The following is a 15,431-nucleotide window of genomic DNA, read 5'->3' as shown; positions in this document are numbered from 1 at the left end:
GGGGAGCAGGCTCCCTGCCAAGCAGAGAGCCCGATTCAGGGCTCGCTCCCAGGACCCTGGGATCATGACCTGAGCTGCAGGCAGAAGCTTTAACCCACTGAGCCACCCAGGCTCCTCTATTTTTAATTTCTTAAGGAATCTCCACACTGTTTCCCAAAGTGGCTGTACCAGCTTGCATTCCCACAACAGTGCAGGAGGGTTCCCCTTTCTCCACATCCTCTCCAACACGTTGTTTACAATCTTGTTAATTTTGGCCATTCTAACTGGTGTAAGGTGGTATCTCAACATGGTTTTGATTTGAATTTCCCTGATGGCTAGTGATGATGAACATTTTTTCATGTGTCTGTTAACCATTTGTATGTCTTCATTGGAGAAGTGTCTGTTCATGTCTTCTGCCCATTTTTTGACATGGTTATCTGTTTTTTGACTGTTGAGTTTGAGGAGTTCTTTATAGATCCTGGATATCAGCCTTTTGTCTGTACTGTCATTTGTAAATATCTTCTCCCATTCCATGGGCTGCCTCTTTGTTTTGTTGACTGTTTCCTTTGCTGTGAAGAAGCTTTTGATCTTGGTGAAGTCCCCCAAATTCATTTTTGCTTTTGTTTCCTTTGCCTCTGGGGATATACCTTGAAAGAAGTTGCTGTGGCCAATGTCGAAGAGGTTACTGCCTATGTTCTCCTCTATGATTCTGATGGATTCCTGGCTCATGTTGAGTGAGGTCTTTTATCCATTTTGAGTTTATCTTTGTGTATGGTGTAAGAGAGCGATCGAGTTTCATCCTTCTACATATAGCTGTCCAATTTTCCCAACAACATTTATTGAGGAGACTGTCTTTGCCACCAAGAATGCGAACTCCTATTTAGGTTTTATGTTAGGGTTTTCACAAGCTATTGGTCTCTTTCTATTTCCCTCCTTTCCTGACTTGCCATGTCTCAGTCTGTCTCTCTCCGTTTCAATCTCTTAAAAAAATTATTCCCACCGTCATTCAAATATGAGCCCTGAGCAAACAGTAAGGACATATCTAGAGCATTTTTAAGACAGGAGTTCTAGCTGCAAGAAATCTTACATAAATCCTAAAAAAAACCACACATTACTGAATTCATTTATGAGTTCTAACAGTTTTTTTTTTCTTTTTAAGAATCTTTAGGGTTTTCTATATATAAGATCATGTCATCTGCAAATGGATAATTTTACTTCTTCCTTTCTGATTTGAATACCTTTTATTTATTTGTCTTGCTAGCTGCTCTGGGTAGGACTTCCAAGTGAGAGCAGGCTTAAATTTACTGCTCACCATTTTCCCTTTCTGCACACATCTCCTCCATTAACAGTGGAGAATTGGGCCTTCCGTGGGACATCCTTTTAAAAACACTGATTTCTAGCGAGCAGAATAAAAGTACTAAAGTCAGTTGTACCTAGATGTTAATTCAGTTATTCATTGATTCTACAGATATTAATGGATAACCTATTATATGGCAGGCAGTATTTTTCATTCTGGGTCTACAGAAATGAAGAAAGGTGTCCAAAGTCTGCCTTCATAAAGCTTACCGTCTGGCTGAAGAATATTTTTATCAGTACAAAAAAATAAATGTTGAAGTATATGACATAGTGAGAAGTACTAAGGAGAAGAATAAAGCAGGAGGAAGAATAAGGAGATTATGTGGAGGGCAGTTTAGTAAGTGAGCAAAACAGTTGAGTCAGGAGCTAAGGGAGGTGAGGAGGAACACTCTGTGACTATCGGGGAATATTCTGGGCAGAGAAAAGGGTGAACACAGAGACCCTGGGGCAGACACAAGTCTGGCATTTAAGGAATAGCAAGGAAACAAGTGGGTCTGAGGAGAGAAGAGCCAAGAGGAAACTGTAGGGCTGGAATTCTGGCTCCGACCCTTCATAGTGCTGAGAGAATTATCTAAACTCCTGACCCTCTATCCTGCACATGGATAATATTTCCTAGGGCTGCATGAGGTTTAAACAAGATTGCACACAGCGTAGTATTTCATGCAGTGCCTGGTTCATAGAGAATGCTCGAACATGTTTGAGGTGATCGCTATTGCTTACAGGCTAAAAATCCAAGATTAGAATTGTGGATTTACAAGCTCACCTTTTACTGGCCGTGTGACTTTAGGCAAAGAATTGAACTCTTTGTGCCTCAGTTTTCTCATCTGTAAAATGAAGATAATAACAGAACCTCCCCCATGGAGTGGGTATGAGGATTAAATGTGCTAATATATGTAAAGGAAGTAGAACAGTGCCTGGTAAATAGTAAGGCTCCATAAAGTGAGCAATGATTATGATCATTAATGAGTTCCCAATGTGTTCCAGGTCAGTAAAAGAGTAGTCCAAAAATTAAAGTCGTTTTGATGCCAGCCTTTCGGGAAAGGGGATTTGTGGTATTGGCTGGAGCTAGCATCATCTCAAGGCTCACCTGGAGAAAGAGCCACTCCTAAGCTCACTCGTGTGGCTGTTGGCTGGATTCCCAGCTATTGGACTGAGGGTTTCAGTCCTTCTCTGTCATTTGAGACAACCCCTCAGATTCTTGTTTGTGTGCTTCTCCAACACGGTCACTTGCTTCATCAAATTGCGTAAGCCTAGAAGTTAATAGAGAGGCCAACAAGACAGAAGCCATAGTCTTTTGCAACCTAATTGTGGGAGGGCAACCCATCACTTGTGTCTCATCTACACAGGAAAAGCAAGTTATTCACTTCAACCCACACTGAAGGGGAGGGGCTCACACAAGGCTCTTTGAGGGTCATCTTGGCAAACTGTCTACCACAGAGTAGATGCATTCTCCCCCAATACCTTCTGCAGCTCGGGGCATGTTCTACAGAAGATCCTGCCTTTGGCATAACCTCAGAGAAAAAGGGAACCTCAAGAAAGAATGAAATTAACTTTACTGCCAGGCTGACCAATTGGGGCTTTGGAAGAAAAACTGATTTCCAGAAAGCAAATAAGGAACATATCTTGGACATTTGAGCTGATGATTCACCTATTTCTCATTTCTTTTATCTCATTTCATTCCCCAAGGCATTCTGCAAAATGTGTATTATTACTCATAATTGAAGGAATTGCAGCTCACACTTGATCTTAGCCAAAAGGCCGAGAAGCGCTCAAAAAGATTAAGCCACAAATCCAAGGTTACACAGCTGGTAGGTGGACAGAGTATGAATCTCAGTCTGTGCAACTCCTAAACCCACATCCTTTCCATATCCAAAGCACCTTAGTGTTGCTAGAACATATATATATATATATATATATATACATATATATATATATGTATGTATCATTTACAATAGTAGAGATTTTTAGGAACCCACCGATAGCAGGAAATTCTTTGAGTTCAGCTAAAATATAAATATAAAATGTAAAGTGCCACCCATAGAGGTTCCTGTAAATCTCAACATTTGGTGAATCAACGTACTGCCACTACAGACATTTTCACAAAATCCAGTTCCTGGTATTGAACAGTATGCTGAATTTAATAGCATCAGTGTGTTATCACCAATAAGCTTAATTGATTTGGACAGAGCACAGCTATGCGCTACTATACTGGAAAGGGTCAGAGGATGACAAGCAAGAAGTGTTGCTTCTCTGGCAGTTCTTATATTCTCACAGCGAGGATGATGAGGTAGCTCAGAAAAGCATCCCTCGAGTGACCAGGGTACATCCAGCTGGCCTGATTTGTGGGCTACACATCCCCTGTTGCCGGTCCAGGGAACTATTTTGAGTCTTCACCATACTCCTGGGTGTGAATGCCACTGATGAGAGCCCAACAGGAAGTGTGACCTCATCCTGCCTCTCAGTCTCTGGTTACGCAGGCTGCTTTTGAAAGAAAACAAGAGCAGTTATAAAGCTGACTTTCTCAAGAACTACATGCCCCTTTATTCTAGGAAGCAGCCAAAAGAACAAGAGGCCACTGAAGACAAAACTTTCTGCAAATGCCTGCACACGGTGATGTGCGCAGACATCTGTTAGAAGGAGAGAATGCTCTTCGTTACAGGACTTCTGTGCACCTGTTGACACCCTAACATGATTTTCAGCTGAAGAACTGCGAAGTCCTGGATTTTTTCACCGTCAGCCCAAGGAAACTTTGCACGTCAGTAATTTTTCTATTTATCACGAAGAAGAAGAAGAAGAAAGTGGGAACCCCCTTTGGAAGGAACATGTACGGACAGATTATTTTGCAGAATGGATGTGTTACTTTGATAGAACTGGTAGACAGAATCTGTTTCTTGAAAAGATTTAGAGCTGTTACTGAAGGCTTTTTTAGTGTTACTAATACTCGATTAACTGTTAGTATACTGCCTGTAGCTTGATATAAGTATTTGTAAGAGATAGCAGTAAAAACCTTGCTTTCTGCCACAGGACTTGTTGGTTTAAAATTAAATGTAATACTTGGGGAAAGCTAACGTGGTATAATTTGGGCTGCACCTTTAAGATGGTATAGATCAAAAATCAAAAGGATGGTGGCAAACTATTATATTACGGTGCAAGCAATATTATTTTATATTCCAAATAAAAATCTATAAATGTATGCTTTGATTTAGAGATCTTCCAATGAATGCCAGAGAGTTCTCCTGACTTCTCTAAAGGTCTCTATACCTAGGATCTCTGTTTTTGAAAAGGTGTTGCATCTAGTTTATTGAAAGAATCTGTTTGGAGCTGTAGGATTATCCTGGCTTGATTTAATGTATGACAGCCACAAAAACAATCCATTACCAGTTATCACATTTTAAAAACGTGGAAAGAGGTGGTAAATTAGGAAAGAATTTAGTCCTACCTTGCAAGGCTATTAGGATAGTGATGTGTAGAAGGCGTCCTAGTGTACAGCAGATAGATCTATGATAGATCAAAGTCTGCACAATTTACACACTTAGATGTATTTTAAATTTGTAATTGAGAAAGTAAATTTATATGTTCCTGAGAGCTGCATTTTGAAATCTGCCTGGTGGTAGGCTATTTTAAGTGCACTCTTGTGCTGCTTGAGAATGTCCAGGCTGACAGCGTCTATGAAAGACCGCCAGCCCTTGCTATGACTACCTGTCAGTGGTCCGAGGCGTTGCACAAAAGACCAACACCAATCTCCAAGCATTGCCTGAAACTCGATAATGAGGGCGATGTGCAGTGGGTGACAAAACTACGAATATACTTATTTAGAGGGCTCTACAAAACCCAACCTTCTTTTCTGATTTCTTAATCAAATAATTCACTTGCATTATTTATTTTGAGGACAGATCAACTGCATAAATCTTGCTTTCTCAAATAAAATGCTGTTCTTATTTACAGAACAAGATTATTTTGGATGCCCTCAGACAGACAATGGGAAATAGTACAGAACCATAGATGCAGACATAATCTCAGTGGTCACTGGTTCCAGTCTCCTCCTTCAGTCCAAAATCTCGTGTCATTCGGTAAACAAGACTGACTGGTGCAATTAGTAGATGCCATCTGTTTTGGCATGATTTTTCTATTTTTAATATATAATCCACCTTTTTTTCATGGCTCTTTCAGAAAATCTGTGAAGTTTGAACAAGCAGGCTTCCCAAGATGTACCGAATATCTCAACTGATGTCAACACCAGTGGCAAGTAAATGTAGGAGAACTGCTATGCGCAATTATCTTTTGAACGATTAGACTTCTTTTAGCAATTTCCTTGCTTTGATTTTGCTGATACTCATACCATTAACCATCTGTCAGTAGCTTGTGCTTCGTAAGTGCCAGTGTTCACTTTGGCAATGATTTTGACTTCATTTCTTTCCTTGAGAGAAATGTGGTATTTGTCTTTCTAGTAGAAAAAAAAAAAAAATCACTGGTTTTTTAGATGCCTGTGCATAAATGTGAAAGGAGATTGTTTATCAGCCACTATTAAGATGCAAAACTGTCTATAAAAAATACTGAATGATTTTGATAGCTACTTGCAGGAAGTAAGGGCGTTGTTAAACTGGTAGTGGTTTCAAGTTTCTTCCTTCCTCTAGACATTTTCTCCCCAAGCCCTGCTTCTAACCCCTCCCCCAACACACACACCTACCATTTACTCCTTACAAATCAACCAGCCCTATCTGAAAGCCTAAACTTTGTCTTAGATATTAATCATCTGCAGTGGAATCAAATTTCACTGAAGCTATTAGAAGTGTTCACACGTTACTGTATAAAATCCCGCTTTAGAGTTTAGAATATTAATTAACTGCACTTTGCCCAACTGAAATCTGTTGCTATGCCTTTGGTTAAAGTGAGTAGAATGAATGGATGATTTTTTTTTTTCATTGAGAATACTCACAGGCTTCATACATTGGAAAATCATTTATATAAAACAAAACAAAACTTAATTTTTTCCTCCACTAATGTCCTCTGCTCATTATTTTACAATGAAAGCGCCTTAAACTGCCCTAATGAGAGACAGCCTGGGCAGATGATTGAATCCCTCAAATTACTGAGTAAGCTAAAATAACCAGCACGTTGGCTCATTGATTCGGGTTTTCTACAGCTTCACACAAGATGTTTTCTTCCTCCTTTTCATGAGTCAGTTTGATGCTAATGGTTTATTATTGCCTCATCCTCCACTCGGAAACCTCTAAAGGATGTTGAGTGAGAGAAGAAACAGAAGATAGAAGCCCTTCGATTATTTCTGGCTCCCCATAAGGGTCTGGTGACAAGTTGTGTTAGTCTTGATTCACTGGATGCCTGCACCAGTTGGAATCTCTGCTGAGCCTGGAGCTATTCATACCTTCTTTGACGCCTCCGTTATTTGCAGTCAAGCATGTTGGGGAGGTGGGATAAATTTGTGCTTCTCTCCTCTTTGCCGATGCAGGTTCTTCTGGCTCTGAGAGAAGATATACTGGAGAGCTGTCTCCCACATGTGTTTTCCCAAGGTATCTTATGGGACTTTTCTCAAGACAAATCAATCATGTATCTTCCTATGTGTCTTACTGGTTTAAAAATATTAGTTTTATCTCTCCTCCAGTTTTGGCATGGGCATAAATCTTTAGTCCCATGTACATGCAAAATGAAAACTTGCCTAACCAAATAATGGATTTGGAGGGGGTGGCTGTGAGTGTGGGAGCACATGTGAATTGTTTGGAGAGTGGAGAAACTGTTGGAGGCTGATGAATAGTTGCTTTTTCTCAAATTGATGTTCTCCTAAATATGCTTTACTATCTCAGTTTATAAGAGCAACAGGATTCTAGATCAATGCCCGAGCTGTCCAGATTCCACTCTCCGAAAAAACCACGTAGAGTCTACCATTTTGTTCAAGTTCTGTAATGAAGTCTCTTCTTTCCTTCCTTCCTTCATTTTTTTTCTTTTTTTTTTCTCTTCTTTCTTATTCCTTATGTAGCTCTAACTGATGTTTTCTCTAGCATTTTGTAAAATATGCCAGTGGTATAAAGGAATCATGCCTTGGTGTTAGGACCTGGCCTTATTTGTAAATTTTAGGCCTCTTGCTACTGTCAAATGAATCAGTCAAGGATGAACAAGACGGCCATGTGGAGCGAGCCCATGCTTTAGTGTTAGATAGACCAGGACTCGAATCCTAGCCTTGTCACTTGTCACCAGCTATTATTAAATGTCCAAGTTATTTGTCCTTCTGCATCCCAAGTTTTTTTTTTTTTCCCCTACAGTGTAATGAAGATCACAATACTTAGTTTTGGGGGAGGTTTGTGAAAAGTAGATAAAGCATGAAGTATGAGCCAGGCCCATAGTAAATTTTCAATAAATAATATCCATTTAAAATAGTCCTTTACTAAATTTAGTGCATGTATTAATTGTGGACAGGTTTCTACATTTAAAACTTCATCAGAGGGCTCAGTTGGCTTAGTGTCTGCCTTAGGCTGGGGTCATGATCCAAGTCTCCTCGCTCAGTGGGGAGTCGCTTCTCTTTCTCCATCTGACCTGCCCCCACCCTATTTGTGCTCTGTCTCTCATGCTCTCCCTCCCAAATAAATAAATAAAATCTTAAAAAAATAAAAATGAAATAAAACTTTATCAGAAATTCCGTAAAGCTTGTGGCATAAGGTGGCCTTTCAATCACACAGGTTGTTTCTCAAACCCAACACACATGGAGATTTCCCCAACCGAATGGGAGACTTTCCTGGATATCAAATCACAACTGCAGAGTCATTTGTGCAGCTGATCTAGAGGGAAATCGGCAAAGGCCAAAAAGATCTCTTTGACTGTGTCTTCACCCTGTAACTCTTCTGTGCCTGGTGGCTGCAAGGTTGAAATTTATCAATCAGGGAAAGAATAAAGATATCGCAACGGGAAGGCTATTCAAAGAAAAGGATTGGTGACTATAAGTTTCCAACATCCCAGATAGGCTGTTTTGCAATTTTTTCATCCAAGAAAATGGATTAATGTCGGGGGTGTAGTTGCATCGTGTGGTGAAAAGACTGATTAGACAGAAAGTTTTCATCAACATGTTTAAAACAGAAAAAGGCACTAAATGCCCTGTCGTTTAATGCTCTCACTAGTGAGGAGATGAAGCCCAGAGTAGAAGTGACATTCTTAGGGAGGCAGAAGTAACTGGTAGCCATGAATGCTAAGAGGTGTTTTCCTTCACAGTGGCTAGAAATGTGGTTTTTGTGGGACTGGATGTATTGGATAGAGGTGGAAAGGACTTTCCTTCTTCCCCCTTTAGTTTTGCCTGTGATTTCCTGGATGGTGACACTTCCTTCAAATGCTGCTCTGTAGATCTCCTAACAGCCTCCCACTTTGCCTGTCGCCGAAGTCCCAGACTCCTCTCCAATGGATACTACACTTGGACAGAAGACAGTTTCCTCTATGACAAAGATGGCAACATAACTCTGAGCCCACCCCAGACCAGTGTTCTTTACAAGGAGAATTTAGTGAGGTAAGTAGAGGATATTACATGAAAGAATCTGAAGTCTGGTCCACCCACTTAGTTATTCATTCGTTCATTTGTTCATTTAGCGATGATTCCTAAGAGCTCATTATCGTGGAGGCGCAAAGACTCATAAGGGGCAAGGACTGCTGACGTGAAAACAAACAAACGCGCTGAAGCAGTATGGGTGTTGCGGTCAAGGTCTGAACAGAATGCAGTGGAGGAGATGAGGAAAGGAAGCCCATTTCATTTGGGGAAACAGGTTAAAACCAGATTCCTAGAGATAATGAAGATTGATTTGAGTCTTGACAAGAGTGTTGACAGATGTAGGATGTTAGCTAAAATAAAAGTAGCAAGTGAGACTTCCAGAGATGGAATGGGCATGGAGCCCTGGGAGACCCTGTACCATTTGGAAAACGGCAGGCGGTTTGGCAGAAATCAACTCAGGGTGGAGGGGCAGGAGGGAAGACTGGGCAGACACAAACTGAAGCTTCAAGTCCAGCTCAGGGTGTTTGTTTTTGTTCTGAAGATAAGGAGGAGCCATTGACAAATGATGAATGACCAGATTTGTTCTTACAATGTGGAGGATAGGATGCTGGGAGTATGGATGGGTGAGCAGGCAAAATCTCCCAGAAATGCAAATCAGATGCATGTCATCACTATGCCTCTCCCTTGATATACCCAGTGATCTCCCTTTACCCTAACATCAAATTGTAGCTCTTTACATAATGTTACTATAATGGAGAACTATTCAAGATTCTTCATTCCCTGCCTTCATGTTACCTGTCCAGCCTCATTTCCTAGCATGGGCCAATATGAGACTTACTTGTTCTTCAATGACTGGATCAGATCATCCTCTGCAGCTCAGTGGTCTCCTATCCTCAGAAACCTCCCTTGACTCCTGATCAGCAACACCCTTCCTGATGCTCTCAGAGCAGCCTCCAGTTAATTCCGCCGGAGCACACATCCCCTACCTAGTATAGTAATGCAGACTAGGGACTAGAGCCAGAGCCAGGCTGCCTGGGTTTGCTTCCCAGTTATGCCACTTACTAGATATATGACCTCAACCAAGTGCCTTAACCTTTTGTGCTTCAGTTTCCTGATCTGAAAAATGGGGTCACAATAGTACTTCCCTCACGGGGCTGTTCCAAGGATAATATGAGTTACTTTATGTCAACCACAAAGAAAGACATCTGGTGTGGGATAAGCTCTATGAAGTCATTAGCTTCATCTGCATAGTTCTGGTCTCTCTCCTGTACTGGTTTGTGAACTTTTTGTACTGAAGGTTTTATTTTGTATCTCAGCATCTTTGATACTGATCCAGGCACCTGGAACACACAGAAATTTAAGAAGCTTCTGTGGGATTAACAGAGGGAACAAATGAAATGAGCTTCACAGATCCGAGTTACGGAGATGGGTTCTATGCATCACATCACTTTCACTAAATTTTTGGTTTTGAACCAAACGTGGCTGCTATGCATTATGCATCATGCTACTTTCATGTCTCCATTTCTCTCCAGAATATTTAGAAAGAAAAAGAGAGTCCGCCGTTCCTTTTCTAATCTCTTCAGCCTCAGTACCTCTAAATCCTGGCTGCACGGAAACATCTTTGGTGATGTTGACTCTTCTTTAAGTGAGGACACCTGGTTAGATGGGGTCAGGAGGCTGGACATGGAGCATTGCAATGAAACTGGTGAGTCTGAATCTCCTTTTCCACAGTGCAATATCATTCACAAATGGGCAGCAGCAACCATGCGGTCCCGGACCAATATAAATTCCAGAGATGACCATCATTGCATAGAAGGAATGGGCCACATTTTAAAAAAATCACCAAGGTTCTCTCCACACTACTTACATGATCCAATTACATATGTATTCATGTCACGTATTATGCAAAATAGCCTAATTTAAATGTGTAAATTATTAAGCTGATAATACCTGAAATATGTGTTTGTACATCTTCGGTGTATCTTGTCTATACAGGATAGAAATGGAGAAAAGACACTGAAGTTGGGTCCAAGTCTCTGGGTGAGCACACTGAGATAGTTACTTAACTCTGCTATGTGTCAGTTTCCTTATTTTAAAAACAAGATACATATGTAGAGTATAATATATATATTCATGTATTCCTATTGAAGTACATGCTACATGCATGTATTATATATACATGTATATCATATATATTCATATTAAATATACATGATACTGTGTATACATATTATATAATACACAGAACACAATATTACTATATGTAAATATGTGTATATAGATACACATATATGTATGTAAACACAATGATATGAACTCAAAGTATATCTTAAAGATTAAATGGACAATGAATGTCAAGCATATTTCAATCCCTGATACTCAGTGATTTGTAGTTACAATTATTTTTATTACTAGAATGGGGACAGTGGTTATTTATTGGGCACCTACCATCTGCCAGGCAGTGTGCTAGGTCTGGGGACACAAGAGTAAATGCAAATAACATAACCCCAGCCTCTAGTTTGCTGGGGCAGGGGGGTGAGGTTCAGACCTTTGTCAAATAATTGCACAAACAAATATAAAACAATTGTGGTAAATGCCATGGAGAAAAATATATGATGTAATGAGAAATTTGACCCAATCAGAAACTCAGGAGTCATCCCCATTGAAGTGGCATTTGAGTTGTTTTCCAGAAGATAGGAGGGACTTCTCTGGGCAAAGGAGGAAGCTAAGAGACAAAATGGCTAGGTCTGAGGAATCTGGGGAGTAGGTTTGCTGCGTGAGGGAAGACCACATGCATGGTTTGGAGCATGTTGAGGTGAAGTTCCTTTGGGACATAAGGGGCAAGTCAATCTGGGGCTCCAAGGGAGAGTGTGAGTTAAAGCTACTCATCTGTGAATCGCCTCTGAAGCCACAGAATGGCTGAGACACATTAGGAAGAAGGTAGAGTTGGCAAAGAGGGAGTCCAGAAGGGAGCATTTTGAATGCGTGAATAGGACAGGATTAGTCTGCAAAAGGGATTGAGAGGAGGCATCCAGAGAGGTGAGAGGAAGACTAAGTGTTATGAAATGAGAATCAAAGGAAAATAGGGCTTCAAGAGGAATGGGGCAGTTATCAGTGACAAATCATGTTCAGGGGTTAAACAGGATGACAACTGGATTTGTTGATCTTGAAGTTACTGGTGGTGGAGAACTAGGAAGGGCATCTGGGTGGCTCAGTCCGTTAAGCATCTGCCTTCGGCTCATGTCATGATCCCGGGGTCCTGGAATCGAGCTCCGCATCAGGTCCCGTGCTAAGCCTGTTTCTCCCTCTCTATCTGCCCCTCCCCCACTGCTCGTGTTCTCTCTTGCTCTTTCAAATAAATAAATAAAACCCTTTTTAAAAAAGAGAAGAGAACCAGAGGGTAGAGGGTGAAGAGTGTGGGAGGTAAAGAAATGGAGGCTGGGATTGAGGATCCTTCAAGATGCTTTCTGAGAAGGGAGGGAGAAAGACTCCCCCCCACCCCCACACACATTCTACTCTGGGAACAGTCATCCTTTTTCAGTTTCCTGAATGGACCATGTTCTTCCACACTTCTGTGGCTGTGCTCATGTTGTTCATTCTGCTGGAATCCATCCATCCATTCATTCATTCATTCATTCAATTGTAAGATTTATTGAGGGCCAGCTATCTACCAGGGACCATTTTACACACTGGGACATATTGGCAAGCAAACTTGTTCTCATGGAACTTGCATCCCTGTGGGGGTAGACAGACAATATGTAAGCTACATAGCACGTTAAAAGTGGTAAGTGGTGTGGGAAAAAGCAGAGGAGGAAGAGATGGGGATTGCAAGTCTAAGTAGGGCGATTAAGATGACCTCGTAAGAATGACTTCTGAGCATTGGCTGCAAAGTGGAACTAAAGCATCTAGGAGAGGAACAATCCAGGCAAAGGAAATGCCAGCACAAAGTTCCTGGGCTAGGAGCATCTCAGGGCTGAGTGTGAGAGGGGAAGAGAGAGGGTAGGATCTCAGAGGGATGTGGCTGTGCCAGTGGGGAAGGACAGGGACAATGGGAAGCCCGTTCAAAAGTTTCACCTTCTACTCTGAATAAGGGGAGAACCCATTGGAGGATTTTAATCAGAGGAATAAGATTCTATTTATACATTGACAAGGTAACTCTGGCTGCTGTGTTCAGATTAAAGGTAAGATAGGTAGTAGGGCAGAAGCAAGGAAATCATTTAAGATGATGTTGGAGTGACTCACTGGGGTGATAATAGTAGCTGGAATGAAGTAGGTAGAGGTGAGAAGCAGGAGGATTCTGGATACATTTCAAAGATAGTGCCAACAGGAGAAAAAAAAGAGCCAACAGGATTTGCTGATGTAACCTTAGAGAAAGAAGTCAAGCGTGTTTACTTATAAGCTAAGTATCTTCTGTCTCGTTTAAGTATTTACCTTGTTTATATACATTATCCTGTTTAAATATCCCCAAACCCCCTAGGAAGTAGGTCTTATGATCATAATTTTTTATAGTTATGGTGAAAGTGAGGCTCAGGGTTAAGTGACTTGCCCAAGTTCATTTAGTTTATAAACAGCAGAACTGGAATCCAATGTGGATCTGTCTGGTTCAAAAACCCAGTCTTTGTTCTAGTGCCAGAAAGGATTTCACTTTTCTTTCCAAGATGAAATCCAACATATATACCCCATAGCCCAGGCTCAAAGAGCAGGCAAGAGGAGACATATAATACAACCATATAATAATTTAATGGTTTAGTACTTGCATGTCTTACTATTTTTCTCATTCTTCTTCCTGGGCAGAAAACACAATGCTACATTCATTAAAAAAAAAAAAAACAACAACAAACTTTTTAAGTTGTGGGAATTATAGATTCGTGAGAAGTTGCTAAAAATAGTATACAGAAGGCCTGCATACACTTCATCCAGATTCCCTCACTGGTTACAACTTACTCAACTATATATAGTCATTATCAAACGCAGGAAATTGACATTGACACAATAGGATTAAGATTTCACCAGTATTTAAATGTTCTTGTGTGTGTGAGAGTGTATACTAGATAAATTTAAATTTAAAAATAGAGTACTTGTTAAATGAAGACATAATTCTTATACAAACAAAAGGTTATTTAAATAGAGTGTATCCTAGTTCCCACAATAACAAGGATGTATAAACAGGACGATATGAAGAGAAGGAGACAGAGAAGTAGGGCCTGGAAAGATAGACAGAAGATCTATTTGGAGAACCTTCTGTGCCATATTGAGGAGCTCGGATTTTACCTTACTCAATCAAAAGTACCTTAGAAGGCTCTTGAGCAGGGCGATAACATAATCAGGTTTGAATTTTCAAAGATGACCTTGACAGTAACATGAACTGAATCTTGGATGAAGGGTGACAAGTGGGAGCTCAGGGACGATTAAAACCAACAGGCAGACAAAGGAACATCTAGAAGTAGAGAGGAAGGAAGAGATTTAACAAATATTCTCCAAGGCCTAATGGACAGATTGGTGAATGAGTGACTATAGCAATGAGAAGTGTTCAAGCAATGAGAAGAATCCAAGAACACTGGGGGAAGGCAGGAAAAGTTGAGGCATCACGAAGATCTGGAAGACAGGATTGGCAGAATGAAGAGGGGAATGGACATTTGAGCTGAATGGGTCTGAATTCAAGTTCTGAAGCCATCTTTTCCAGCCTGAGTGTTCTTAGGCAAGTTAATGAACACCCCCAACCTCCATTTCTTCACATATAAAAGAGGATACTAGTAGCACATAGAATCATTGTGAGGGTGAGATGTACTAATTCGTGAAAAGTACATACTTGCATAGGGACTGGTTCTGCTTGGGACTTATTAGCTCTAAAGAAGCAAAAAAAGAAAAAAAAACAGATTTGAGTCAAGAAATGAGATAACAAATTCTATTTCACATGAACTGAATTTGAGGCACAAATGGAAAGTAGTAAGATAGCCAGGGGAGGTTTGGAAACATAACAAAAGCATTGCAGAACAAGAAAGGACCTAAAGATATTGCTTTGGAAGCCAATAGTAGAAGTTGTTACAGGGGTCTCTGGAATAAAGGGGTTTATTTACAGAAAATGTGAGTGAGCAGAAATGGGAGTTAAAGAAACTGAGGAGAATGATCAGAAGGTCCAGTCATAATTCCCCTTAACCATAATGATGATTGTGGGCCAACATTACACCAACCAACCCATGTACTTTTTAAAGATTTTATTTATTTATTTCAGAGAGAGAGAGAGAGAGAGAGAGAGCAGCAGCAAGGGAAGGAGCAGAGAGCGGGGAAGATTTCCACTGAGCAGGGAACTCCACATAAGGGTCAGTTTCAGGACCCCAAGCTTTTGACATGAGCTGAAAGCAGGCACTTAACTACCTGAGCATTCTAGGTGTCCCCCAGTCACTCCGTATTATGTACATCCCCTCTCTCCAGTGTCTGTGAAGGAGTATTACCCATGTGTGTGTGCACATGTATTAAGAACGTTGAACCTAAGACCGACCCTCTTAGTAAAATTTGGCCACAACACAGCATTGTTAGCTATAGCCTCTGTACTGTGCACTAGATGAGTAGGATTTGTTTATCTTGCACAGATGAAACTTGGACTGATGAAGTC

The 15,431-nt window shown here is 40.7% G+C and overlaps 1 protein-coding gene across 9 annotated transcripts in view; it reads left to right on the top strand.

Moving 5' to 3' along the window:
- The first annotated feature begins 3,804 nt into the window (after positions 1-3,804).
- TMEM71 (transmembrane protein 71) overlaps positions 3,805-15,431 on the top strand; it is a 30,723-nt gene continuing 19,096 nt past the window's right edge. For 2 of the 9 annotated variants that reach the window (XM_032316424.1, XM_032316425.1), the window contains exons 1-5: positions 3,811-4,159; positions 5,506-5,587; positions 6,803-6,863; positions 8,627-8,839; positions 10,351-10,523. In XM_032316424.1, the coding sequence (XP_032172315.1) occupies positions 5,542-5,587; positions 6,803-6,863; positions 8,627-8,839; positions 10,351-10,523 (493 nt within the window). In that variant the 5' untranslated portion in view covers positions 3,811-4,159; positions 5,506-5,541. Of the gene's footprint in view, positions 4,160-5,505; positions 5,588-6,802; positions 6,864-8,626; positions 8,840-10,350; positions 10,524-15,431 lie in introns of all 9 variants that reach the window. The other 7 variants (XM_032316421.1, XM_032316420.1, XM_032316419.1 and 4 more) reach the window with 7 other exon arrangements.

The sequence above is a fragment of the Mustela erminea genome, chromosome 16 (assembly GCF_009829155.1).
Source record: "Mustela erminea isolate mMusErm1 chromosome 16, mMusErm1.Pri, whole genome shotgun sequence".
Taxonomy (NCBI): Eukaryota; Metazoa; Chordata; class Mammalia; order Carnivora; family Mustelidae; genus Mustela; species Mustela erminea.
This window is presented reverse-complemented; position numbering and strand designations above follow the sequence as displayed.